Source organism: Colius striatus, chromosome 1 (assembly GCF_028858725.1).
Source record: "Colius striatus isolate bColStr4 chromosome 1, bColStr4.1.hap1, whole genome shotgun sequence".
Taxonomy (NCBI): Eukaryota; Metazoa; Chordata; class Aves; order Coliiformes; family Coliidae; genus Colius; species Colius striatus.
In genome coordinates, this window is record NC_084759.1 from 78,382,813 (window position 1) to 78,409,704 (window position 26,892).

The following is a 26,892-nucleotide window of genomic DNA, read 5'->3' on the forward strand; positions in this document are numbered from 1 at the left end:
ATTGTTTTTCATCTTGAAATTAGCAGTTGAATAGTTCTGGTAAGTACAAATTTGGGACGTAAAGACAAACTAATTTAAGCTGCCACATAGAAGCTACTTTAGAGTCAACACAAATATGCACTCCGCTTATTCTCTCTGAAGTAGCTATGCTTTTAGAGAGGTTTTGAGGGATAGTTTTCTTCAGTGACTCTATAGAAGAACATAAAGGTTTCCCTCGTATTATGCAGACGTTACATTTATTTCCCGGAAAAGCAGGAACGTATGTGTGTGCGGGGTGTTTGCTTGCTTCAGTTTTAAGTTATCCTACGGCAGTCCACCAGCACACCAAGGCCCCACACGTGCACGTTCAACGGACTGCGTGTGTGCCTCAGCAGCTGCCTCCTTCCCCCCAGCATGTCATCACTTTTCCTTCCGTAGAAGCGATTCTTGAAGCCATAGCAGCCTTCCCACTAGCAGCGGCCGTGTGGAGAGGCGAAGGGCTGGCTGAGGTAAGGGGGCTACAGCACTTCGCCACCTTCATGACGATAAGGGCGATTTCTGGAGCTGCGCCGGCCTAAGGCACAGCTCATCCCGAGCAGCCCTTGGCCTCGGCTACACTTGCGAAGCAATGCCTAGCACAACTTCCTTGCGCAACTCCGCTTCCCGACTGCCGTCCTACTTTTTGCCGCAGGAGATGCCGCTCACGCCGACCGCAGCCGCCACCGTGGAGCCGGGTACGGCACGGCACGGCACGGCGCCGCGCTGAGCTGACTGCATCTTCAAAGCTGTGACTAACGCGGTAATTAGGTTCAAAGGGAGAGGGATAAAGTTGCAAGCAAGGAGGGACCACGGCCTCGGCCGGCGCCTGGCCGCTGTAACGCCGCACCCCGCGCCCCCCGGCACCGGCCCGCGGGACTACTGCTCCCGGCATGCCCTGCGCCGCTCAAGCCCGAGGGCGGAGCAGCCGCGCGGAGTACGGCGGGGCCGGCCGGCTGCATCGGGGCGCGGAGGGCGCCGGGAAGCGCAGTCCGCCTCCCGTCCGGCACATAACCCGCCAGCGGCTCCGACTCCGTTGCCTCCGCTGCCCCCAACGCCTCGGCAGCGCTCGGGGCAGCGGCGCCGCCAGTCTCCCACGTGGGGCGGAGCGCTGCGCGGCCATTGGCCGCCGGCGAGAGAAGAGGCGGGCGCGCGGGGCGAGCTTCCGGTGTCCCTCGGCTCGGCAGCTTGTTTGGATGCTGCCGTCACATCATGGCGACGCGCGGAGCGGAGGCAGCGCGCGGGGGAGGCAGCAGCAGCAGTAGCGGCGGCAGCAGCGCGGCGGCGGGACAGAGCCGGCGCCAGAGCCAGAGCGGCGAGGAGGCGGCGGCAGCGGCTAGGAGCGGCAGCCCGGAGGTGAGGGCGGCGCGTTGCCGGCCCCGGCGGGGAAGGCGCTCCTCCTCCCCTCATCGCCCCGCCGGCTTGTGGCGCCTCGTTCCCCGCCTCTCTCGTCCCCACGCGGCCTCCGCGCTCCGCGGCCGGCCAGCCCGGGCACTCCTGGCTGGGGCAGGCAGTGCCCCCGCTGCCTTCCCCGCTCTCGGGACGCCGCGCCGGTCAGGCCAGGCTCCGCTTCGCTTCCTCCGGGACCGGACCCGTCGCCGCAGCCGCGGGTGTATGTCGAGGAAGGCAAGGGAAGGGGAGGGGGCGGCCAGGGCATCGCCTGGCGGGACCGGGAGCAGCCCCTTGCCGCCTGGTCTCCGAGGGGCGCGGGGCGATCGCAGCGCTGCGCGCGCGGTGGGCCCCTGGGGGCGGCGGCACGTGGCGGGGCCCAGTGGGGGCGGGGTGGAGGGGGCCGGGGGCGGCTGTGCTACCGCGCGGGCCGGGGGCCGGGCGGCCTCCACGGGGTACTACGCTGGGCTGCCCTGACGGTCCCCCGCCTGCAGCGGGACTGCGGCCCCGGCACTTGGCGGTACGAGCGGTGTGGTGGAGGTGCGAGGCGCGCCTGGCAGGGGCCGAGGCTTTGCCTCCGTGCGGCGGGAGGCGGGGGCGGCGGGAGCGTTTCCTTACTCTTTGAAACAGGTAAAAATAGACGTTTTTCTTTCTTCGCCTTCTCTACTGAAGCGACATTGACTGCAAAGGCCTCCTCGATGACTTTGTGGTAGTTTCTAGTTATATGTCCACGTAGGAAAAGCTTAAAATACATCTACTGGGACACCAAACAGCAAAGACTTGAAAGCCGTAAGCCAGCTTCTGCACGTAATACCACCAACACAGTGCTCTATGATGCAACTGCCTTGGTAATCTAATGTGCCACTTTTGTATCTCGTACTGTGTCTTCACTTAAATTCAGGGAGCTGGGTTAGGTTTTTTTGTTGTAATTTTTTTTTCTTCCTGTGGTACAAAGGATAACACCGTCCCAGAAGTAGTAACTTTCTGGTGGTGTTTGTTGATTTTGCCCGTTGAAAAGAGGTTTTAGGAGTTATGGGGCTAATTTTCCTTGATGAAAAAGCATCATATTCTATGTTTTCTGATGTCCTTGAATAGAAAACAGATTGTAAGTAACTTTAGTGTCTGTGATTATATATCCTTTTTTCAAAAGTCAACTGAAAAAAAAAATACAATCAAAGAAAAAACCCACACAAACAAGCACGTTTTACTTTCAACTTTTTTTGTGAATTAAAAATCCTTCAGCAATTTCTTGCAGGTTCCTATCTCAAATTGGAAGGGACTCATAACAGATGGAGTCCAACTTCTAGCAAAACTTTTGAAATCCCTCTGATTTTATTGCTTCCCCAGACAGTGGGATTCTAAGCATGTAAGAAACTTGCATTTTTGGCACAAAGAGCCTCTTTATGGCTAACACAGGGGATTTCCTTCCCCAGCCTAGTATACCAGAGCTTTTTATATTTTTAGTTTCCTTGTAAGCTCTTTGCATTGGGAATTCAGAACTTGTCTACCCTGCTTTTTCCAGAAATGTACTGTGGATGATTAGAAAAACGATTAGTTTTATAGTAAAGAGGAACTGAAACCTCATGGGTGGAAGTGATTCATGCTATATTAAATGTTTTCTTAATTAGCACCTGTCTCAGATGCTTCAATTAAAAAAGGGCTGGTGAAATGTGCAGTGCTTTTCCATGCAGAGCAGGTTTCCATGTAAGTGTTAGGTTTTTCACTGCATTTTTTTTCTGGAATGTTGAGTGAAAAAAAATTATACCTGCTTTCGATGTTGTAAGGCCTCTGAAAGGGCAAGATGCGTGGAAAGGGTAACAGGAAGAAAAGTAAGGACCGTAAGCAGGGGTTATGTGAGAGTGCAAGTATCTCAGCCAATATCAAAGACTTAAGGCAGTATTAATAGTGGAATTCTATTAACATCGACTCTGTATTGACTTTTATAGAAATAAAATGCACCTTTCCAAACTATTTCTTAATCATCTTCCTGCTGTGCTGGGACTTCTAACCTTGCAGTGCTGTGAAACTAACGACGAGCAATACTGCAGATGCCCTAGTCTAGTGTTTTGAAAGGAGATAAATGACTACATAGAATGTAGTTTTAAATGTAATGACAGAAGAAGGTGAAATGTTTGTTTGAAATGACACTCTGATCTCACAATTAAGAACTTAGTTCACCGGGGAAGCCACCTTAGAGATCGTCAGGTTTTCAGAAAGGTATAATTAGATTACATCATCATTCAGGTCAAGTGAGCACAGTATAGAGAAGTATTGTGTGGAGAAATAACCTTAATAAGCTAGTCCTCTGGTCACACACACCTGAATCATTGTGCCTAGACCAATGGATGAAGGTGCACTTGCTCCGAAATTCAAACCCTAATTTTGTGGTGTCCCAGAATGCCAGTTTTATGGAGGAAACATGAATAAAATTACTACCAAGATGGACTGATTTTTTTTTTTTCTTCAGTGCAAAACAATTGTGTTAAAATAAGTTTTCTTGAGCATCTGCACAGAGGAAAAGTATGTTGTACACATCTTTTCCAAGTCAGTTTGTCTGTTAGCAGCTAAAAGTAAATAGCTGAGATGCAGGAAGTCTGAAATTTATTACAAACCATAAACATTTATGGTAAATTGTTTTGCCATGACATTTTTTTTAATGATGGATCAGAATAAGGATTATAAGGCTTTTATGTCCAGTTGCATGTGTGACAGGTTTAAAAATGGAATCTATTGAACAATGTTACTCATGTTTTTTTCTGAAGCCTTCATGCTCAGCAAATGATTAGGTATTTGCTTGTATATTTAGGTTGTACAGTTGTGAAAAATCTGGTTTATGTGTATATGTTTGTTCTAAAGTGTCCAGGATTTTTTTTTTTTTAAGTATTAGCAGTTCTGAAGACTAAGGAAGATTGTAAGAGTCTTTTCTTGGTACAGGCCAACTGCTGCTATGGGGAATGTAGGAGATGTTTTGATAGAATCGTGCTAGTGCTTTTTTAGGGTAATTTGCTGACATACATGAGAAAAAAGGATATTGATACAGCTACTAATTATGGACTCTTAAAAGTACAGAGAGGTGTTTTCAGGTGTTTTAGGTAAAGATTATATGCATGCACAGGAACATATAATGTAGGGACTTCAGTACACATAGTACTAATAATATGCACAGTATATTTTAGGTAGTACTGTATGTTACAAACTTCTGTAGGTATTAGAACAAGTAAAGTAAGTCTTTTCATGATACATTTTGTCATGGTAGGATAAGGTCTACCTAGCTATCTGTTTTGTCCTTCTGTGCAGTGTATGCTACTGAAGCGGTTCTGTTGGGGATAAAGTTGGCTTAGGCTCCTGTGATCATGGCCAGTTTCATAAATACATGAGAGTACAAGCCAGCCCTAACCTTTTAGGTATAAAATAAGGTAGAGTTTTCCTGATGTGCACCTTTTTTGCTCAAGGTACAAGTTGAAAGAACAGACCAGAAGACTTGAATGAAAACTTTTGGGGTGGGCAGGACTGGTGTTACCAGTAATTTTTCTCCAGGCGTCATCAAGTGGTTTTTTTGGCCTGCAACTTGAAGATTTTATGTTTATTCCAAAGTGTCAATGTCTTGTAATAGCTGGTTTCACAGGTACATAGGTGGCAAGTTTCTTACTTTGTAATGGTAGAGTTTTGGATTTTGATAAAGAATTTTATGATTTTACTAAGTTTCTTCCTATCTGTGCAACATGTTCATTTTGTGTCCCGCTGAAAATCTTTCTAGGTATGTAGCAATCTAATTCTGGTCTGTTGGATTATAAGCCACCTGTCATTAAAGTTGGTTAGAAGCTGGAGGTTGGAGGCCATCTGAAAGCTGAGAGAGTGTGGTAGCAGCTAGAAAAGGTAGCAGTGATTTCAGTAGATCTTTGGTGGGATGGTTTTTTGTTTTTATTCAGTCAGTACTGAATCAGCACTATTATACAATGTGCTCTTGGAAGGGCTCTATTCTGGCTGGAATGTTAAACTGAAAAGTTAACTTGTCTGATGAGCATGCATTTGGAAAGGTAGAGGTAATAGTTCGGGTGTTTCTGACCATTTGTCTCGGTTGGAGGAGTGCAATTTCAGTGTATGGTTTAGTACTTAATATTCTCAATGTGATGTTTATTGCAATACTCCTGACTTGAAGCTTGATGCAGATCAAATATCAAACTATCTGTAGCTGAGAATATCTGTATTTAAGAATAAAATTGAATGTAAGAAGGCTGTTCAGACTTCAGACTCACTATGTTTTTAATACCTAAAATGATAACTAATGTAGAAAATTATTTTAGTCATAATCAAGGGATAATTTATCTGCTAGTATTCATAGTCTCTATTGGACAATAACAGACTTCTCTGTTTCAAGTGAAAACCCAACACTTTTTAATCTAGGTTAAATACATTAGCATTTTAGTATGTCATGTTACTGCTGTCGGTTTTACTAGAACTTATGGACTGCAAATTAATAGACTTCAACTAGGGGATTTTTGTAGTTGATTTTTTTTTTTTATATGCTCTCAGGTTGTTCTAGCTGCTGATAGAAGTACTTCTTTGAATACTGTGTATTAACCTGTGGTCACAGATTGTATTTAAGCTAAGAAAATTGGATATTATTACAAAAAGTGTCTGCTGTCAACATTGAGCTTTGATCTTTCAGGCAGCATGCTTTCTTGTCAGTAAGCTTGGGTTTGTTCCATGTTCACTGAAAAGCCAAAGGAAGGTTGGCAAGTTCTGTAGGTTTTTTTCACTATTGCCATTATTTTCAAATATGTTTGAGATGTACAAGACACTTGTACATAAACCTTCTTCTTCAGTTCAGTGTCCTGATAGGTTATTCCTACCTTCTCTGTTTAGACGTTTTGAGACTGAGTCTGAAGTTCTGAAAAATCCTTGTGGGTTTTTTGACCAGGGATAGAGAATACTCAGAGTTGAGAAATTATTACTGTCAGTAAAGAATTGGAGTGACACCTAATTTGACTTCTACAAAAAGCTCTGCTGAATTAATGAGGTGTTGATGTTCACACTGTGAAAATTCCAGATGCTTTGGAATATGCATGTTAGTTGCCAGCTCTGAACTGGCAGATGTTAAGATTACTGTGCTGGTTTGCTAGTTGAGGTCGGCATCTCATGACTTACTGGTCACACGTGTGCCCTTGCCAGTAGTTTGAGTTTTATTTTTTTCCCCAGAAATGGCAGAATTTTCACAGATGAAAACCCATGAAAATTTCTGGGTTGTCTTAATTTGAAGCAGTTCTTCTTACGAACATCATCTTGCTGGTGGTATTTCAGTACCTCAGTAGTCAGTCTTACCTTAACCACAGGTACATGGTTATTTTTTGTTTCGTTCCTTCTGCTCTGGCTGTGATTAGTCTGACTTTTTTTCCTTCTTAGTGACTCTCATGCTTTGGCTTCTTTCCAACCATCGTACTAGCACTTCTGTTTGGCAGGATTGCCTGTTGCTGTGCAGTGAACTGGGTTGAGGTATCTAGCTACAAACTGTGTTAGAACAAGTTGTGTGAATGTTGTTGCTAGCATAGCAGAGACGAGTATGTAAAAGGGGATTGAAATGATAGCAAGAGAGTTGTTTGGACACTGCTGCCGCCATTCAATGCATAACCACAGCCAGTCAGGCCTTCTCAGCTGCTTATTGAATTCCTGGCAATTTTGTGCTCTGCTTTAAAAAATAAAATGTTGACTCTGTTTATAGATTTGATAAAGTCTGAAAATACTGTGCCAAACCAGAAACTGAGTTTAAAGCAGACTTTCCCTGCCTTTTGCCAGGCTTCTTAGACACAAGTATCTGAATTGCAAGTTCATGTTCTATGCAGTAGAAAAAACGATCAGTGTAATGTGGCACAGTATCTTCAGCTTCTCTGAATTGTGTTTTTTAGGAAAGATTTGTGCCATGGTTTCAACCATTGGTAACTACCCAGAGATGGTGCTGTTTTCGCATCTCTTGTGTTTTTGAAGAATCATCTTGTTTATTTAGCTGACCCTAAACTTAGAGCGGTAGGTCTTTCCCATACCACTGAAAGCTCCACAGCTTAAGGGGGGAAAAAAAAAAGCATTTTACAGCTCTAAAGTAAAATAGTAAATTTTGAGATTGGTTATTTGTTATGGGAATTCTATTACTGTATTACCTTTGCAGGCATTTATAAATACGTTGTCTGACATGACTGATAAAATTGCAGTGCATTTGTATTTGTCCATAAAGCACATGCATCATTTCCACACTTGTAAAGGGCAGCGCATAGTGAATCTTCTTGACCAGTCAAAAGTTTCTCCTTAACATCTGTATAGATTATTTGCAGTTAAAAAGCTTATTGTCTTTTGTAAAACATACTGTATGAGTTCACCTTTTCAAGAATGAATCTGCCTTAAGGTCTAAAGCAAGGGATTTGCTTTAAGTATGGGGAACTAAGCTGTTACTTTTTTTTTTCCATTTTAACACATATTTGCTTAATGATTTTTAAATAACTATTCCAAGTCTGCTGAACAAATTGGGAGTTGAAATATATCTCGCAACATATTATTAGTGTTGGCTGCGTTCCTTTGATGTTGGCTAATTGCTTTTGAAGAGGAGAACTGTCCATCTGTGCAGAATATAAAACCCAATGCAAACTCCTGGCTTTAAGAATGAGCACATTTTGTAATATTAAAATATAAAATAATCTGAAATTACTTTGTGCTTAAACAGCATAACTCTGCATATAAACAAGTTCCACTTTATATAATTCCTTCTGACTTTCAGGAAATGTGCTTTCAGTTCCCTGAAAATAAATCTGTGAGAGTGATTGTTTTACTTCAGCAGAGAAGTGAGTTCAACTCTGCTTATTGTACTTTTAACTGTATCTGCACCTTGTGTAGTAGGATTGCAAATGGACAGCAAAAAATACCCAGTCACCTCCAAGTGTTTTCCTGAATCCAAGCCTCTGTAGCATAACAAAACAAACTAACCAAAAAACCACCCAAGCAAACACCCTCGAAGTTCTTATCAGCCTTAAATGTTTCTAGAAATTGAGAATGTTGTTCCTGGTGACCGAGAGAAGTCTGGTAGCTGCTTAATAAGCTGTAGTGTGATATCATTAGGTGTTCTGCTCCAAAGTACAGACATATTGCTGGACTGTTAAAACAACTGGTGATGTTTAACTTTTTGGTTAAATGATTAAACATTTTGGGGTTTTGGAAAACTTTTGAGAAAGTTCTGTTTAATTGAGAAGAAGCAACGTAGTTTAAAAAGCATAGATAGTAGGACTCCAAATCTGAAGCTAGTTAACATGAATCTTTTTAATGATTTTGTAGATGTGAATTGTAACATTTTGAAAATGAATGTGCTCCTGGTCCTGTGTGTCATTCTTGTCATAACAGACTTTTTCCAGTCATGAGCTGACAAATGTATTTGGCATTTTAACCTCTTGCCCTATGTGTGTTACTGAAACAATGTGTTGCTGTGACTAGACTTCTAGCAGATTAAAGTTTTCCCCCTTTTTCTGGAGATGTCTTCAGCTATTTTAAAGCAGACATCTTCCAGTTTTCTGAAACTAACATGGAATAAAGGTGTTTTAATAGTGATGCCCTCCTGTCTCAGTTTCTGTATCTTACTTTCCAAATAACAACACACAAAACTAGTTAAATGGTGACTGAATTTTGGATTTATTATACTTGGTGTTGAGTTGTGAGGGGTTTTTTTTTTAGGAGAAATGTTTTCATTTAAGATTGTGTGCTTTAACATGATGTTATAACCAACTCTGGACCTTTAAGAACAGATTTCCATGTGACCATTTAATTACTAGAGTATAAGCATTTTTTTTCAGTGATGAAACATGAAAGTTGTTTAACAGTGGAGCAGGTAATATTTCAGGTTGTTCTGTGCTGTTTTTTTTAATGACTTTTAGGCTCATTCTTTGTACAGTTATTGACATATACTTGTCCTAACAAGAGTATTCAACGTGAATAATGGTGGAATTTTACTCATTCATGCAAAAGAAAAGTGGAAGTTTTTATTTTAAGTACAGTTGCTTGACTGCTTGCTTCTGCTTCTTCCTTTCCCTTTTGAAGTTGTCTGGTGATGCAATGGAAGAAGCCGGATCTCAGGAGATGGGAACGAATAACCAAGATCAGCTGGTGAACAGCAAGTGCAATGAATTGTCTGATAGAGCATTGCAGCATGTGCAGTCCAACTGTTATGGCCTGGAAAACACGGGCACGCTGGAAGAAGCTGAGTATATCACAAAGAGCAGAAAGCATTCAGAGTCCACGTGCTGCTCTCAAGAATCTCGTGAGGAGACTCCTGGGAGAGAAGAAGCCCGTACTGATCCACCTGATGGCCAACAAGATCCAGAGAGTGAAAAACACAAAGAGAAAACTTTGGGTATGTTCTCTTTGACATTTTAAGTTTTAAGTGGCTTTAGTATTTTCGTAAAATAGCTACCTGTTTCTCTGTCTTAAGCTTCCTTTGTAGCCAAAAGTTGTCATCTTTAACAGAGTATTCTGAGAAAATGAGTACTTCTGCTTAGGAAAAGACAGTTAATGCCTATGTAAGGATCCTTCTACTGGTAATGCTATTTTTACAGGAACTTTAATAATAATAATAATAATAATGATGTGGTAATCACTAACCTGCTTTTTTTAGCTTTCTGGTTGTTGCATTAACTTTTAAATTTGGGATTGCAGTGTTCAATGCCACCAAAGCACTGCTGATATTTAAAATTTCAAAATGCTTATTAAAAACACTTGTGAGAATATCTTTTATTAGCAAAGCTTAACCTTTTAAATTTTACTCATTCAGATGTTTCTTTTTATCTATGCTATTACAAATTATAGAAGAAAAAAAATGTAAGATTAAAGTAACTTTTGCTATTCAAATTTTCTAATGTCACATAGGCAAAACAAATTTCTTTTTACTGTGACTTCCCATTTGTGATCCATTAGGATTATGCAGCTATGAAAAGAGAGAAAAACTTAATTCGTACTAATTTCTCATGATCCTGTATCTTACTTGTAAAGACAAGCTGCTTCTCTGGGATCTTTTTTTCTCAGTGTGGTTGTCTTTCATCCAATTCATAGGAAAAGAAGTGCTGTTATTAATGCAAGCCTTGAACACACTTTCTACTCCAGAGGAAAAGCTGGCTGCTTTGTGCAAGAAGTATGCTGATCTGGTAAGTAATTTGTAAAGACAGCAGGAGTTATTCATGTGTTAATATTAACTGTGGAACGCAGGAACTTCTAATACAGGACAGTTAACAATTTTAAAAGTTTCATGGTGTTGGTAAGGTGAAAAAACCTTATTAACCACTCAGGCTTATTATGAGTATTGCTATTGAGTATTAAAAACCTTAAAACCACTCAGGCTTATTATGAGTATTACTTCAGCCAAACTTGTATGTAGTCATTTCACTTCTACATGACTGCCTAAATCCAGAGAAAAAATAGATTATGATAACTTCTTGATAACTTGGTGCTGAAACATAACATTAGGATTAACAGAAAAGCCGAGGGTTTCTTTTGGGACTAATTATTTTCTTAGGTTTTGTCTGTTGATAATGCTTTTGTGCTAGCATTTTACAATTTATACCCTTTTGGATAAAGGGAAAGAACATCCTGTGATAGTGAGATTTGGGAAAGTAAAAGCCCTCAGTTATACTTCTCAGTGATGGGTTCTCGTTTTAGGGGTTCTTTCTGGACAGGTAGGGGAAGTTGGAAAGATCTAGATTTAATTTTGTTTTGTGCTTTCTCATCATGTGAAGGGATGGGTAGATAAATATACATTTCTCCAGTGATAAAACAAAAAGGCAAAATATCAGCAGTGGTTGATGATAAAGTATGTTCCCACCCCAAGTAGGAGAAATGATAATTTATTTCCTAAATTAAATTATGGCAAAATCAGGGGGAAAAGGGGCTTAAATAAGTTGACTTTTCAGAAGGGGCCTGGAGACAAAAATACTCCACTTGTTTGTCTTGAAACAAACAAGAATGGAGAGACTGGAAATGCTGTGTCTGTATGTTTTCCTGTAGATACAAAATAAATGCAAAACTGAAGAGAAGATTTAATAGCTTGAAAAAAGTGTAAGATTTGTCTTTTGTAGATGTTGAATGTATTATATGTGGAAGTGTTTCTGAAAATGACATCATAGCTGCACAACATGACATAACTCTTCTGAACTAAATTTATTTTTCCTTTGAGATTAATAATGTCTCCAGAGCTTTGAACTTGAGCTAGCAGGTACCCTTTTTGCTTACAGGGACAATGTTAGTTAATTAAGAACAGACTTAGATTAGTTCTGTTCAGGAAATCCTAAGCCCTCCTTGGAGGTCTGTTATATTTTTGCTTTATTTTCCTTGCTCTCTCACATGCACCTGCTTGTTCCCATGAGTGAATTTTCTTCAAAACTAGCAGCTTCTCTTAAGAAGTCAGTTTCATTTAAATGAGAAACAGTAATACTTCTACAGTGCAACTTAAGGATGGGGGAGCCCACTTAAAAATGAGCTTTGATATTGTGAGAGAAAAGTTCTTATGAGCAGTTGCTTGTGCATGTGATGCTTTTTTCTATTTGAGCTAACAGCTCCCATGTCAAATTGCAGTGATGGTGATGATGGCCTAGGAGGAGCTAGGTTGGCATGAGTTCCTCACTTCTGAAGAAAGAAAATAGCCTGCACCATCTTCACTTCAAGTTTTCTTTTTGAAGCAAAGCTCTCAAAGCAATTAAAGAACAGTTAGACCAAATGAATTGTAATTTCCTTCAGGAAGCTTGGCCATCAGGAGAGACATGTTCATGTTATGTGTTTGGATTTTTTTTTTTTCCCTTCCCAGGAGTGGATCCATAGTGTATGGGACTGGACAGTTCTTAGATAGTTGCCATCCTTGAGAACCAGTTACTTTCCTGGTGATGCTCAGAACTGCTGGGAAGTTGGGTGGGAGTCTGTCTGGATATAACAGTAACTCCATTTTAGCTGATTGAGCCTCAGAGGTACTCTCTTCCCCTTAAAAAGTTGGATCTGGTTGTGTTCCTTTTAAGATGCATTCTTTTCTTCATGATAGTGGTGGTGAACCACTGGCATAGGTGAGGTGTCAGCTTTAATGCCAGCAGAGGTTTGAACTGTTTATGACAGTGCACCTACAATGCTTTTTTTCTTTTTTTAAAGATTCATCATCTTTAAAGCTCACTGTCAGGTTTTTCAGTGGTGTCTCATGAAAAGGACTGTACAATAAAGGTAGGAATGCCTCTCTCCTGGCAAAAGATCTTCCACAATTATTTTTTTTTTCCTAATTTGGAATCTATCAGGAGATCAATTTGTGATGCAGGAACATTTGCATCCTTGGTGATGTCTCACACTGGCATACTTTTACAGGCATGAGGTTTCACAGGTATACAAACAGCACAGCTAATTGAAGTGTGTTTTCTGACCAGCCAGGGAGAGGATTTTTTATGTTTGGATATCAGAACATTTCATTAACATTTGTTTTCTCTGAACGAGATTCAATACACATTTAATGTACTGTTGTCATGAAGGTCCTTAACTTTATTTATTCTTTCTTCTGTGCTCCAGCATTATTTTGAGCTCTTTCAGAAAACCAGCATGGTGATATTCTTTGTCATGGTAACGTTCCTTGTTGCCATCCTTCTTTTTCTGTGATGTCTCGAGGTTGAGGCGCTATCTAATAAGGAGCAGTGTTACACTTAAAAACGTTGTTACCTTGTTTACAACAGAACAGACTCTAAATAATATGGTTTCTTGGGGAGCCCCAAAATCATGTGTAATGGAACTTGCTCTCAACTAGATAATGCAAGAAACTTCACTGGACATTCAGAGAATAGATCCTGAAGTCAGCGCTGTATACAAAGTTTAATGCTGTCATCTGCCATCTAAACGGCCTAAAGGAAATAGGGGAAAATTTTTGTTTTAAGTGGTAGAGACTACAGATCTCTTAAGCCATGAAAGCATGGGCTGTGCAGCTTTAATAGTATTTTACTTGATTTGTCAGGACTGCTGGTTTTATCTGTTCCTTTCTGAAATACTGTAGCATTTTACAGACCCTTACCAATTTCTGCTTCCTTTGGTAGGAGCTCCTGCTGACCAAAAAGGACTCTGTACAAGTTCTGTGGGTTTTTCTTTTTGATAGTGAAACCAATATCTGTTGGAGAAACAGCTGTGTGTGTACCCTACTGATAAGAGTAGCAAATGTTGTGACTTGTTGAAAAGCTGATCTCAGTTGGCTTTTAACTGTACCTGCCACATACTCCTTTTTTCAGAGCTAGTCCTACCCCTGTAGCTGAGTGCAAGCTGATAGCCCATTGTCAACTGGTCCATGGTCCCTATTCCTCAAAGGCACATATTTAAGTTGGAATCTGTATATTTTTGTCTTCTGTCCTTACACATTTAGAATTGTCTGTAGGATGATGGGAGTTTAAGACAACCTGGGAGTCTTTATGAAATTATTTGACTTCCTTGCATTAATCTGAAATATTTAAAAGTTTTTTTCAGTCTGCTCATCTAGATACATAGAGTTTCACTTCTGCTTATTTAATAAATATACTCTCTAATGTTAGTTGGAGGAGAGCCGGAATGTTCAAAAGCAGATGAAGATACTACAAAAGAAGCAAGCACAAGTTGTGAAGGAGAAAGTCCACTTGCAGAGTGAGCATAGCAAGGCCATTTTGGCACGTAGCAAACTGGAATCTCTCTGTCGGGAGCTTCAGCGTCATAACAAGACTTTGAAGGTTAGTTTACATAAATTGCAGTGCCATTGGTGGTGGAAATCTTACTTAATGATTACTGCATAAAATCAGAACTGCTGCTTTTTACTTACAACTTTGCCCCTTACCCATACCTGTAGAAGATGAGTGACTTGTGGCTTAAGTGTACCTTATTTAATGGTAAAGAGTATAAGGAAAGGTCAACTCAATTTTTTCCTTTCAAACTGTTTCGTAGCTCCTAGTACTTTGCAGTATGTGATCTTTATGTATTTGTTTCTGGGAGTAGTGCTGATTATTAGAAATAACAGAATGTAACAAATGAGAGTGAAATGGAAGAGAGCAAAGGGGTTCTTACCTGTGATCACTGTAAGAAATTTCACAATAGTATCAGTGCTGCTCTTAACATCTGAGTAATTCTTACACTTCCAAAGGTATTCATGTATCATCTTACAATACCAGTCTCTGAGTAATGTTGGTAGTAAGGATGAGATTCTCTCAAAGTATTGGAATTTCTAGATTCTTCATTCCATGCACTTCATAGAAGTAGTCACCATGTTGTGATTGTGGCTTAAATTAACTCTACTAGAATGTGAAGCTGTCCAGAAATTATTACTTGTGTTTCTGACTCAAACCATACACGTCTTACAAAAGGAAGAAAACATGCAGCAAGCACGAGAAGAAGAAGAAAGACGGAAAGAAGCAACTGCCCACTTCCAGATTACGCTGAACGAAATTCAGGCTCAACTGGAACAGCACGATATACATAATGCCAAGCTCCGTCAGGAAAACATTGAATTGGGAGAAAAACTGAAGAAACTCATTGAGCAGTATGCATTGCGAGAAGAGGTGCTTACTTTATGCTTCTAATGGGATGCCGTTAGCTCCTTAACTATATGGATCAGATAATTATTTAATGGGGAGAAAAAACCCCTAATACTTTGCAGTCATTGTATGGGGGTAGGGGTTTCTTTTTACTTCAGTATTGTAAAAGATTTAAGTAGCTCTTTTGCCCCCACTGTCTGTCTTTCCTGTCTGATTTTGCTTATCTAAATTCCAGATGCATTGAAAAAAATCTTTCAGAGTGAAAGCAGTTGAACAGAAATAAATTGACAAGAGACTGTGAAACCTCTTTCTGTAGAGGTATTCAGAACTCAATTGGGCAAGGTGTGAGCAACTTGATCATGCTTCAAAGTTGACCCTAGTGACTTCCAAAGGTTATTTCCAACAGAAATATATATTAACATTTGAAGTTCTTCTAAATTATAATGGGAGTGCATAAAAGAGCTATTCTGTGTCTTATTTGTTTTGCTTCATTAAGGGTGAGGGGTTTGGGGAAGCTCCTTTTTTTTTTTGTATGTAACTGCTCTTATTGGCATAGAATCAAAGTAAGCTATCACACTTCAAGAATATATTTGGACTGGTGTCATGGAAATGACCGTATTGTAGGGCTAACTGAGCTAGCTTTATTTGGCACCAGTGTGTCAGCTAGGCAGTCTTACGCTACAGTAGTGGAAACCAGCCAATTCTTTTTGTCAAAGAGAGAACATTCAAGTTCTACAGCTAAGATTAGCCTGCTGGCTCTTAGTTGGCACACGAGGTTTGGAGTACAATTTCTCAACTATGTTTTTTGTTATTTTTATTTAGTGTGGGGTTTTTTTTATTGTTTTAAGTGTGAATCAGTTAGAAATCTCTTTATTAGACTAGGTCCCCACCTTTTGCCACCATGGAATATTTGTACCTACCATGAGATAATGTGGGGAAGGGAAGAGAAGAGGTAGGAAGCTGCCCTGCGCTACTTCATGATTGGAAGTAAGACTGCAAGATTCAGTTACTTGTGAGATTTGATCAGCTAAATAAGCTATTGTTGCAGACTTTACTCATTTTGAACTTTCTTTAGTTACAAATACTAGAGCTCTTAGGAATAACAAATAACAATAAGGATTAGAGGTAGAGAAACCAGCTTGAAGAAAGAATGTGGACTGTTTGTTACAGGATTTTTTTAGATGTCTGTTGTGTGAAGTAACTGACAGTATTGTACCAATTTAATAAAATCTACATCTGGCTTCTGTGAAAGACAATCAAAGTGTAGTGATAGTGTATGGAGGTAAAGGGGGGAGGGGGAAAGGTGTGTTAAACAGTCTTTTGCATGAAACTTCTGAATAATAGTTATCTTCCATATGTGTACACCTACCTTAATTCACTAGTGAACTATTTGACTAATAAGTTATTTCTTTCTTCCTTTAGCATATTGATAAAGTGTTCAAGCATAAAGAACTGCAGCAGCAACTTGTGGATGCCAAACTTCAGCAAACTACCCAACTTATTAAAGAAGCAGAGGAAAAACATCAGCGAGAAAGGGAGTTTGTAAGTGAATTCTGGGTGTATTAAGAGAAATACCAAAACCACCAAATCAGATTTTTCATATTTAAAGCAGTAAATTGGAGGGAGTGTCTCTTGAAAGTTGGGATAGATTTCAGCAAGACTGAGATTTAAGTTCTGGATATGTATGATATTAATGTCTGTATTTACAGGCAAGTAATGCTACTGTTTGCATTTCCTCAGCATGTGGGCTAGGTATCATTTAGATTTTTCTTAGACTGGGAAATGTCCTGAGCTGAAACACCAAACATACTTTCTTGCAGTCAGGAGTTGTAGCTTCTGGTTTTATTCTATGAGAGATAACAAATGAAGAATAAAGCATATGCTGTTCTAAACTATCTGTCTGCAAAACTGCCTGATGTTTTAATTGCATGTCAATAATCAGCAAATGACTTGCGGTCTTTCAAGAAATTTGCTTCCAATTAAAAAAACTTGGGTGAAGGGTTTTTTTAATGCTCCTTATGTCACTTCTAGGCAAAATCTTATTTATCTGTACAATCTTAAAGTGATACTAGAATCATAAGCTGATGAAAATATGTTGAAAGATGAACCAACAAAATGATATCAAGTTGAAGCAAAATTGAATTAGTCTGTAAAGGTGACATTAGTGACTGGAAAAGTGGAGGTGGAAAATAAATTAGAAAGGTTACAAAACAGTTATAAATTACATACAGTTCGTTAGTGAACTACTTATATAAATTATGCAGTTAAAACCTGCTGCAGAAATAGAAAGTGACTCATGCTACCAATTAGAAAAATGTCTCAATAAAAAAATTCTGCATGCCAGCACATGCTTTAAATCATATTTACGAAAGTATAGTAATAAAAAAAGCCCATGTGAGAAAATACGATTGAATTGCCCTTAGGCAATGTTAACATTTGTTCGTATTTCATCATGGATCAGGTTAGACAATTCTTAGGAATACTTTCTTCATTATGTGGCTCTCTGCTTTGTTTTTTAGCTGCTAAAAGAAGCTACTGAGTCCAGGCACAAATGTGAACAGATGAAGCAACAGGAAGCTCAGCTGAAGCAGCAGGTATATTTTTATTTAATGGAGTGGTACTCAATTGGAGTTCTTCTGGAAAGGAAATAACAAGAGATTAGTGATTGTAGCAAATATAATGCAGCATGAGAAAAAACTACATGGTATCATTCATCAGGTGCAATATCTTACTTTGGAAAAGTACTTGATTTTTTTTTTTTTTAGTTAAGGCTTAATTTTAATTTGCAGTAAGTAATTGTTCAGTAGTGGTGTGCGGTATAAATTGTACAGACTTGGCATTTTGTACTTGCTGTTTAATACAACTGTAGGGTACTGTTACTGGAAGGCAATTAACATTGAATTGCTGGAGTTAGTATCATTTTAAATTAAGTGTTAAAATCCTAGAATATATGAAAACTTGATCTGTTTTTTATGGTGGCTACTTTACCATTGCTCAGCTTCTGTTGAAACTGTTGTTTCAAAGGTATTTTTGTTGGTTTGTTTTTTTATAGCTGTTTAGGAGCACAGATATCCATACGACGATAAAGAGTTGGGTGGGAATTTTTACCAAGACAGGTTTTAGGATTTGTGCCTTAGTGTTGCCGTGGCATCCTGTTGTGGAGGGCTGGAAGCAAGCAATGTCACATTTGTCCCCGTAGTTATTCAGATTTAGTAACCTGAACATCTCTGTTCACAAAAACCAGCTGTCTTCAAATTGTTTTCTTGTTGTAAAGGCTATAGCAAAGTCCTCTCTTGAGAGTGAAGAGGTGGTCTCCTGTTTTATGTTGTAGTTGTGGATCACCTGCAGTCATTGGCCACACATGAGCTCAGCTTATAAGGCAAAGGAAAGCAGTAGGTTCAGCTAATGTCATAGCATCCGAGAAGCAGTAACTATTCCTTTCACTGTATATTTCTTACTGCGTCAGTTTTTTGAGGTTTTGTATCAAGTCTCCTTGCAAGCTTCATTTTCTCTCCTTTTTCACACTAACTTTTATCTAATTCCTGTTCAGGCTTTTCAATGGTTACAATTAAAGTTTGCATATATATGTGTAGTTAAATGTAATCACACACACAGTCTCCGTTGGGCTTGAACTCATTAGTGTCCAGATTCTCCCCAATAGGTTTTTGCTATGCTTACTCATTTATTATTTTTTTTCAAATTGGTTTGTGTGTAATTGAAATCCCACTGCTTCTTTTGTTATACATTTTAGTAGTAACAATGTGTATAGTGTTTGGTTTCCTGGGACTGACAGATATTTCTATTCTTTGTAGAACAACATGAGCTACAAAGTTCAGTCACAATAATGGCAGAGAATCATGGTGTACTGTTGATAAGCCAGGCCAAACAAAAGTTCCTCTGCTGTTAAGAGCAAAACATGGTATTTCTGTGCTCTGAATTATGTTGTCATGCAACCTCAAATGTAAGACGTGAGACAACTGATTCCTCTTCAGTTGGAGGGAGAAGTTCCTAGTAAATGGTCATGTATTCTTAAAACATCAAATCACACGCCAATAGTCTTCAGAGTTTTCAATAAAAACCATAACCTGACTCTCTTTTTTTTTCTCAACTGTATTAATGAACATACTTTGCAGTTCCTTCTTGATGATTGACCTTGGGGTGCAGGGCAAGACAATTTTCTGTCATTGAAGCAAAAATGAGGTAGTGATGAACTGTCCTCAGTATTTTGTTAAACATAATTTCCCTTTCATTTGGATATATTTCTGTTCTACCAACATGGAACTCTCTTTTAATGTGTAATTTGAATAGCATGCTTTCAGACAAGTTCTTCATGCTCCTTGGATGGAAATTGTAAGCTAGTATAAAAAAAGACAAATTTGTCTTCTACATTTTTTAGTTTAATTTTGCCTTATACTTTATTTGTATACAGCTATTCAGATTAATGTTCCTGCCTGTCTTCCAACAGCTTTCTCTTTACATGGATAAGTTTGAAGAATTCCAGACCACCATGGCAAAAAGCAACGAACTGTTTACAACCTTCAGGCAAGAAATGGAGAAGGTACTTAGAGGATTACTTAGCTACATAAAAAAGTCAGATAAAAATGCAAGCTGTTAGTGAGATGCATTTTAGACTTTATAACTGTTTGCCTTCTGAAAAGATAAGGAATATTTTGACATGTAATTCAGATGACAAGATGGTATAAGAATGTCGTATTATGGAAGAAAGGATGTCATTTGATTTTTTAAAATGTTGTTTTCATGTGCTTGTACAGTATGTAAATCCCAATTCAGTATTTTATCTGAGACGTACAATACTTTTCAAGTCTTTTTGACTGTGCTTACATTTCAAAACTTCTTTTCCTGGAGCTCATTAGTTTTACTTGAACATTGCCAGTCTGTTTCTTTTAAAAATCTTTTTTTTTTTTCTCTGAATTCAGAATCTCTTATTTCTGTGGTTGATTCTGTGCAGAAAGACTTTTCTGTAAAATGCCTTGTAAAGTAATACCAAGAAGTTGAATCGCTCATGTAAACCTACCCACTTTGCAACACAAGCCTCAAAATTAAGTCTTTTATTTCTTCTGTAGATGACAAAGAAGATTAAGAAACTGGAAAAGGAAACCATAGTGTGGCGTACAAAATGGGAAAACAATAACAAGGCTCTTCTGCAAATGGCTGAAGAGGTAATTATCTTTTAAGCAGCAGTATTGCTAAACTAGAGTCTGTGTCCTGGAGAACTCTGTCTTATTTCCAACTGTCTGAAAAATTGTACAAAGTAACCCCTTCTTGGATTGTATGCCTTGTGTGTTCTGTTGTGTAAATGGTACTGTTCTCCTCAGACATTGAAAATAAAGAGCTGCTGTGTAAACTCATGACACACAAAAAAAGAGCCTCATCTTTCCTTGCTTACTGTTTAATTGATGATATTCAGCTTGTATGATTTCATACATGTTATGAATTGCCTGTGTTTTAATATGCTGAGCAAAGTTGAATTAGTGCTGTAAGAGAAGTCTTAGAAATAACACGAGGCTGACATGAAGGAAATAACCCGTGTATAAGGCACCAATTAACTTTCCTGCATTGCTGCTGCTTTTGGGGTTGCAAAGTGTCATTACTGAGCTCTTCTTTTGCTGGACCGTGGTTAAAGCAGTCTTTATACTGACTATAGGCATAGAGTTCTAGCTCAAGTGTATTAGGTATGACCTTACCAACCCATACTGCTAGCTCATTCAAGTTCTGCTGTTGCACAGTGTATCTTTTTCTGTTTTCGAAGGAGGTAGCACTTTCTGATCTGGTTCTGCTGCTGGAGTGTACGTTTCCCACTTGTATGCCCCCTTGTGCTCTATAGTTGCTATTATTTGGGTTGTAATTGACTGCTTTATGGGATTTCTTATCAGGATACTCAGCCCTTGCTTACATTTAAGGTTATGAAGTGATATAGTTGTTATTGCTTGTTTCTAAAGGTGTCTTGTTGCCACTCTAGTTTAGATAAATCACCTGAAATGTAGTTGCCGAGTATGCTGGGGAAACCTGCTCTAGTGCAGCTGGAGCTTGACCTGCTGGATTAATTAAGAGTTAATATTCAGGATAAAAAGTGGTTGTTCTTTTCATTTAAGAAAAAAAAAATGGATCACAGAGCTTTTATTTTCTTTTGTCCTTCAGAAAACAGTAAGAGATAAAGAATACAAGGGCTTTCAAATAAAACTGGAGCGCTTGGAGAAGCTGTGCAGGGCCCTTCAGACAGAAAGGAACGAGCTGAATGAGAAGGTGGAGGTCCTTAAGGAGCAGATTTCTCTCAGAGAAGCAGATGTGGATCTAGCTGTGCAGGCGTTGCAGTCCTGCACACTCAATTCCCATGAGGAGCTGGGAACTCCCACTGACGTGGAACCGGGAATCCAGCCCCACGTGGAGTCGTGTGTGGCGAACAGCTCCGAAAAGACTGTCTCAACAAGTCCTGTTCCTGGCACTGAATCTGTAGACTAAAATGAAGTGTAAACACTGTATTGAGAGATATATTTTGTGTATAACTTTCTCTGTTGGTGGTAACTATTTGGTTTTGTGGTGAAAATTTTCTTACTTTTTCTACCATATCTGTATTTTCTTAGAACTACTGGACTTATGTGGTACAGGAAGCTGCATAGCAGCTTTAAATAGCTTAAACTATAAATTTTCCACAACTGTGTTGCACATCTGCCTCATTTTTTTAAAAGAAAATATTTTTCCATAAAAGAATGCATGTGCGTTTCCTCCCCACAACACGAATCACTGTTGTGGAAGGCCGTGTACAGATACAACATCGTTTTGGGGAAATTTGTGACAGTGGGTCACTTTATTTTTTTTTGGTTTTAAAGAACAGCATTCTGGTTTTGTTCATGGATTTGCCACTCAGTATACTAAACATTACCAACTTTTTTTTTTGAGTAAATTGATCTACGTAAAGATATCTGATGGCCAGTAAAAGAAAAAGTCAGCTTTCCCTTATAGTATGTTTTCATAGCTATGAATGAAAAAGCAAAGGTCCAGCGTATAGTAAAAGATACATTTAAAGGGTTTTATGTACTTTGTGGTATGGAAAAAAAAAAAACAAACCAGCTTGGAAATCCATTAATTTGCAGCTGGTGAAACAGGGTGTACAACTTTTTGCAGACTTCTCAGGGTCGTGTTTGTAGAGGTTAGTTGGGACTATCTGCCCTACCTGTGAACGTGTTTAAATTACAAATGTGTGAGAAAGAGTGTGCAGCGATGTTTACCGAGTGGAGTTGTGCAGTTGCGTAGCCTCTCGCACAGGTGTTGGTCACGTTCTTCTCTCTTAGCTGCAGTGTGTCCAGCACATCGTTATCCTGACTAGAGAAATGCATGACTGCCTGGACAAATCTCTGGATTATCTGAAGGGCTGGATAATAGACGTTTACTGATGAAGGTGCGGAAGACATGATTTTGTGGCATGCAGGCTTTCTCTAATAGCATGGTATGCAATGTATTTAAGTGTTAGTTAAGTGTGTGCTGGTTATAACTGAACATATGTAGATTCATATACTTTTCCTGAAGTACAATGTGGAATTTCTTGCACACGCAACCTCAAAGCTGTACCAGCTGGCAGAGTGCCTTCCCAGTTAGGTTGTCTGGTAAAGATGGTACTTCAGATTTTTATACTAACGTACCACAAGCAAAGCTCCCTTGTTTACCTTTAAACCATGTAGTCCTTTCCTAGAAAATTTGATATCCACATTTCGACTTCTTCCCCTGAAAGAAACTAGGACCACCATTTTGTTTGTGTTTTTTTTTGGCAAGGCAAGGTATGAAGTAACTGCAAGCTGCCCTTAACTTCAGTTCCCATGCTTTTACATTTACTTTCTAGTTTTGGTTGCTGTCATTTTAAGAAATGCAAACGTGTGTAGCCTTCTTTGGTACTTAAAGTTCTTTGCACTTAACTTGGGAGGGAATTTCTGAATCAAGCACATCTCTTGCTGAGCTTCCCACCCTTGTTGCCCGTGACAGTGTAGTGGCTAAATTACTTGAATGTTCAGGCTGCACTGACCTCCTGATCCTTTTCCTGTAGTATTGTACATTGAAACAATGTAGCTGTCTCTGAAAGAGAGTAAGGTTCCACAAGGCTTGACAGGTGTGTTTTTTTAGCTCATGCCACTGGGAGGAACTGTACAAAACTGACATTTCTGGAATGGTGGAGGCCAAGGGGAAGTTGGCCATCGTTCTCTTCCTCTTGTGCAGATTTTGTGATTGTGGTCCAAGCACAACGCAGGAGTGAAAACAAGGTAGCAGTGACCAGCCAGGCAAGTGAGACACAGAGCTTTGAAATTGTTTTTTTTCATGCTAACCACATGGCTTAAAAAAAAAAAAAACCAAACTGGAAAGAAGTATTTCAGACTTGCTTTTCAAATGACTTGCTTTATGGAATCGAAGTGTTTAAAATATAGTTGTTGCAAGACCTGGTTTTCAGCTAACACTAAGCATGAAGTAATTTTCCTGAGGAAAAGTGAAAAACTTTGATGCATCGTACCCTTGGCAAGGTAGGACATGCAGTTTTCTATTTTTACAACTTATTATTTGGACATTTGTATCTAGCAATTCTTTCTATAGTGCTTGTTCTATATGGAGGCAAGAGTGAATTTTTTGGACCCTGCTGCAAGAATATTTTCAAGGGCTTTTAGAGAAGACAGATGTATAGATCAGCAATACAAAGATATCTATCTGTTACTGACTTACATGTAAAGGAAGCAGAATGCCCCAAGGTGAAAGGCTTTTAAAAAGGGGCGATCTTTTCTCTTTCCTACCCTTAATATACCCATATCATGTCAACTTATCTGGCCACGGTGAGCTATACTTTGCTTTCTGAAACCTGTTAATACAGTTTCATGCATTGCTTAAAGAGTGGTGTTTGGGCAGGGGGGAGAGAACAACTAACACAAAAAAATAACAGGCCACAAACAAACCCAACAAATTCATCCAAGGGATAAGCTCAGCACCCTTAACTAATCTGCCATACAGCAGGCTATTGCACTGCCAGTCTGCAGCCAAATGGGCTCCAGGAGGGTTTGTAACTAACCTTGTATTAATGCCTTTCTCCCCGCTACCATAAGCTGTTCAGCCTGGGCTGGAAACTGACATAACCTGAAGTAAGTGTGTCTGATTATCAGAACTCCGGGGCCTGATTGACCATTTCACCATGATTAAGCTGCGAAAAGCTAAATTCTGTGTGATGGAAGACCCAAGTGTGTGTGTATATGTACACAAGTAAGTTAGGGCTGTATCTCTAACGTTTTTGTCCTTCCTTTCATTACACCTGGTTACGTTACAGTTCAATTCTCAGGTGTTGCAGAAAATCTACCTCTTTGGACTGTAGATGGAAATAACTGTGAAAAAAGTGATGCAGAAATCTAGTTTGTGCTAAACACACTGCTTTATTTTTACAACCCATGTCTGCTTTCATGAGGAAAAAAAAATGATAAATGAACAGGCAGTCTTTGTTTTGCTTTTCAAAAACATTTTGTAGAGATTTTTCACTAATGTGAATCTGAAATTTTATCTACTCGATTCTGTATAGATTAAGTAAATAAGTATGCTTAATATATTGGACTCTGAGTTTTTCTTTAACATCGTATTCATGTCTTCTGTCTGGACCTACTGAACTCACTGTACTTGTTTGAGGAGTCAAGCATGAGAATTAAAAGCTGTGAAACATTGAGTTCAAGTGTGCTGTCCCGAGTGCAACACCATAAGAAAGGTGCAGGGCAAGGGTGGTGGCAGGGGCTGGTGGTGTGGGGTTCCTCCATCCTGTGGCACAGCAGGGCCTCTCAGCCAGGGACTGTACCTGCTGCCCTCGCCCAGCAGCCTGTGGTTGAGGGAGCAGAGATGGAAGTAGGGCAGAGGCAGGAGAGGCCACTGAGGGCAGCAGCTGTGCCTGAACCTTTGGCTGCCTGCTCTGCCTTGGGCCTTCTCTCACCAAAAATTTATCAACTGTAGCTAGTTGGGTGCAGTGTAACAAAACAACAGGGTTTTGTATTAATTGGGTTGTCTAGTAATTTCATCAAGTGCTTCCCTTTCTGTCATCTGGTGGGTTGTTTGTTACCAATGCACAGCTGGACATACGCTGGAACACAAAGTACCACTTGAACACAAGGAGAAGCTTCTTTGCTGTGAGGGTGAGGGAGTCCTGGCACAGGCTGCCCAGAGAGGGTGTGGGGTCATCTTTTCTGGAGATTTCCAAACCTTCCTGGACACCTTCCTAAGTGACTTGAGCTAGGTGAACCTGCTCTAGCAGGGGAGTTGGACTAGGTGATCTTTAGCGGTCCCTTCCAACCCCAACCATTCTGTGATTTCCTCCCAGGTTCCTGGTAATGCTATGTGTTCTGTTGGCCTTTTTTTTTTTTTTTGGGGGGGGGGGGTGGGGTGCAGGTGGTGGAGGGCACATGGCCTAATATGTGCCAACTTCTCTGAACTTAAAAGAACTTATTTGGAGTTCAGTTTTCCTTTATGTATACTTTTTTCTAGGTAGCCCATAGAATTATTTTACAAGAATATGCTCTGACGTGCTCTGTGGCTCTCTGAGGACAGCATTCATTATAGAAAGTTGTTTGCAAGATACCATTTTATAAAAGCTGAGCAACGTGGCTCCTACCCCTGAGCTTTTTCTAGAGCTGTGCCAAGCATTTTGGATGTCTGAGTATGTTGCCTGGTCTCACTTGCTGTCCTTGCTGTACTTGTTTGCTCCTTCAAAGTATTCCCTCACATCTGAGCCTTGCCTCCACACAAGGTGCTGCCTCTGCCCCTGTGTAACCACCTCTTACTACTTCCACACTTCCTTACAGCGTGTACTGATAGAGAAGTGGATCTGCCCAGTTTCATAGACTCATAGAATGGTAAAACTCATCAGCGATAGATAAATTTGGTTCTATGTCACAGGTAGTAGCTGGGGCATTCTGCCTTTTTTTTTCTGCAGGTGCTAAGTCTCCCCTTTGGACTCACAGGCACATGTGTACATAGACAACTGAGCCATACTTTTCTTGTGAAGGGTAGCTCTCATGTGAGAACCTCTTTCACCAACTGCATTCCAACCCTTTCAGTCCATCTGTTAGGGCTTCATCTCCCTAGCAAGTGTGTTTGGTGTACTTGCTTTTAGGCCTTTTGTAACTTATTCCTCAGGTATTTTTTTGCTCCTTTCTGACATGATATTTTTTTTTAACAGTTAGCTTTTAATTATCCACCTTTTGTCTTCTTGTTTAGACACATCTTGAAGGAAGGATACATCTTTTTCTAACAGCCTAACAGTCTCATGTAATTACGCCAGCTTTTATTTGTTTTGTTGACTCTGGCACTCATTTAGCCTGAACTTCTAAGTAATTTAAGAATGGTGCTGCCTGTGAAAACTGTAATTTTCTTTTAAATTGTTACCTTCTAGCCTTGAGGTTCACATTATTTTGGATTTCTTGCTCAAACAAGGATCTGCGGTGTGCTATCATAGGGAGTGAGGCACTTGAGCCTTGAAGCAGGCTGCCTGCATAATTCAAGGCTGTGCCAAGAATAGTGCTCCTAAAGCTCTACTTTAAGAAAGTAATCTCTTACAGCATCTAAAAATTTAAATGCCCTAAATAATTCTATGATTCCAAATAAGTGCCTCAGTTTTGCCACGTACAAGACATGTTACTGGTATGTAATCCGTGTCATTTGTTGGGGTGGTTTCGTTGGGTTGTTTTTCCCAGCCATGAGTGTTCATATAAAAGCATTTCATCTTAATCATGTTGCCTGTTTTATAAATCCTGCTCATCAAGGCTTTTGCTGGGTTTGGCGCTTCTGTTGTTAGAAAGGTTACTGAATGTCCTAACTCTTTCTTGCTGTGATACATTTTTTTTTTTCAGGGTTGATGTTTGAAGCAGAGAATGAGCCTCTAAAAGGACAAAAAGCAGTTACACAACTCTGAAATGCCAGGTTAGTGTTTATTACATGT

General features: G+C 39.9%; 1 protein-coding gene across 4 annotated transcripts; it reads left to right on the plus strand.

The window, feature by feature from the left end:
- The first annotated feature begins 412 nt into the window (after positions 1 to 412).
- On the plus strand, positions 413 to 26,892 carry TXLNG (taxilin gamma). Of its 4 annotated transcripts, none has more exons than XM_061999170.1 (10): positions 413 to 488; positions 9,475 to 9,787; positions 10,483 to 10,574; positions 13,965 to 14,135; positions 14,763 to 14,957; positions 16,356 to 16,475; positions 17,453 to 17,527; positions 19,399 to 19,491; positions 20,018 to 20,113; positions 21,093 to 24,480. In XM_061999170.1, the coding sequence occupies exons 2-10, from the start codon at positions 9,490 to 9,492 to the stop codon at positions 21,411 to 21,413; spliced, it is 1,461 nt and encodes a 486-aa protein (XP_061855154.1). In that variant the 5' UTR covers positions 413 to 488; positions 9,475 to 9,489; the 3' UTR covers positions 21,414 to 24,480. The 4 variants fall into 4 exon arrangements, with proteins under 4 accessions (XP_061855154.1, XP_061855137.1, XP_061855127.1 ...); XM_061999153.1 differs by lacking the exons at positions 413 to 488; positions 21,093 to 24,480 and adding exons at positions 1,157 to 1,371; positions 26,804 to 26,892; XM_061999143.1 differs by lacking the exon at positions 413 to 488 and adding an exon at positions 1,160 to 1,371.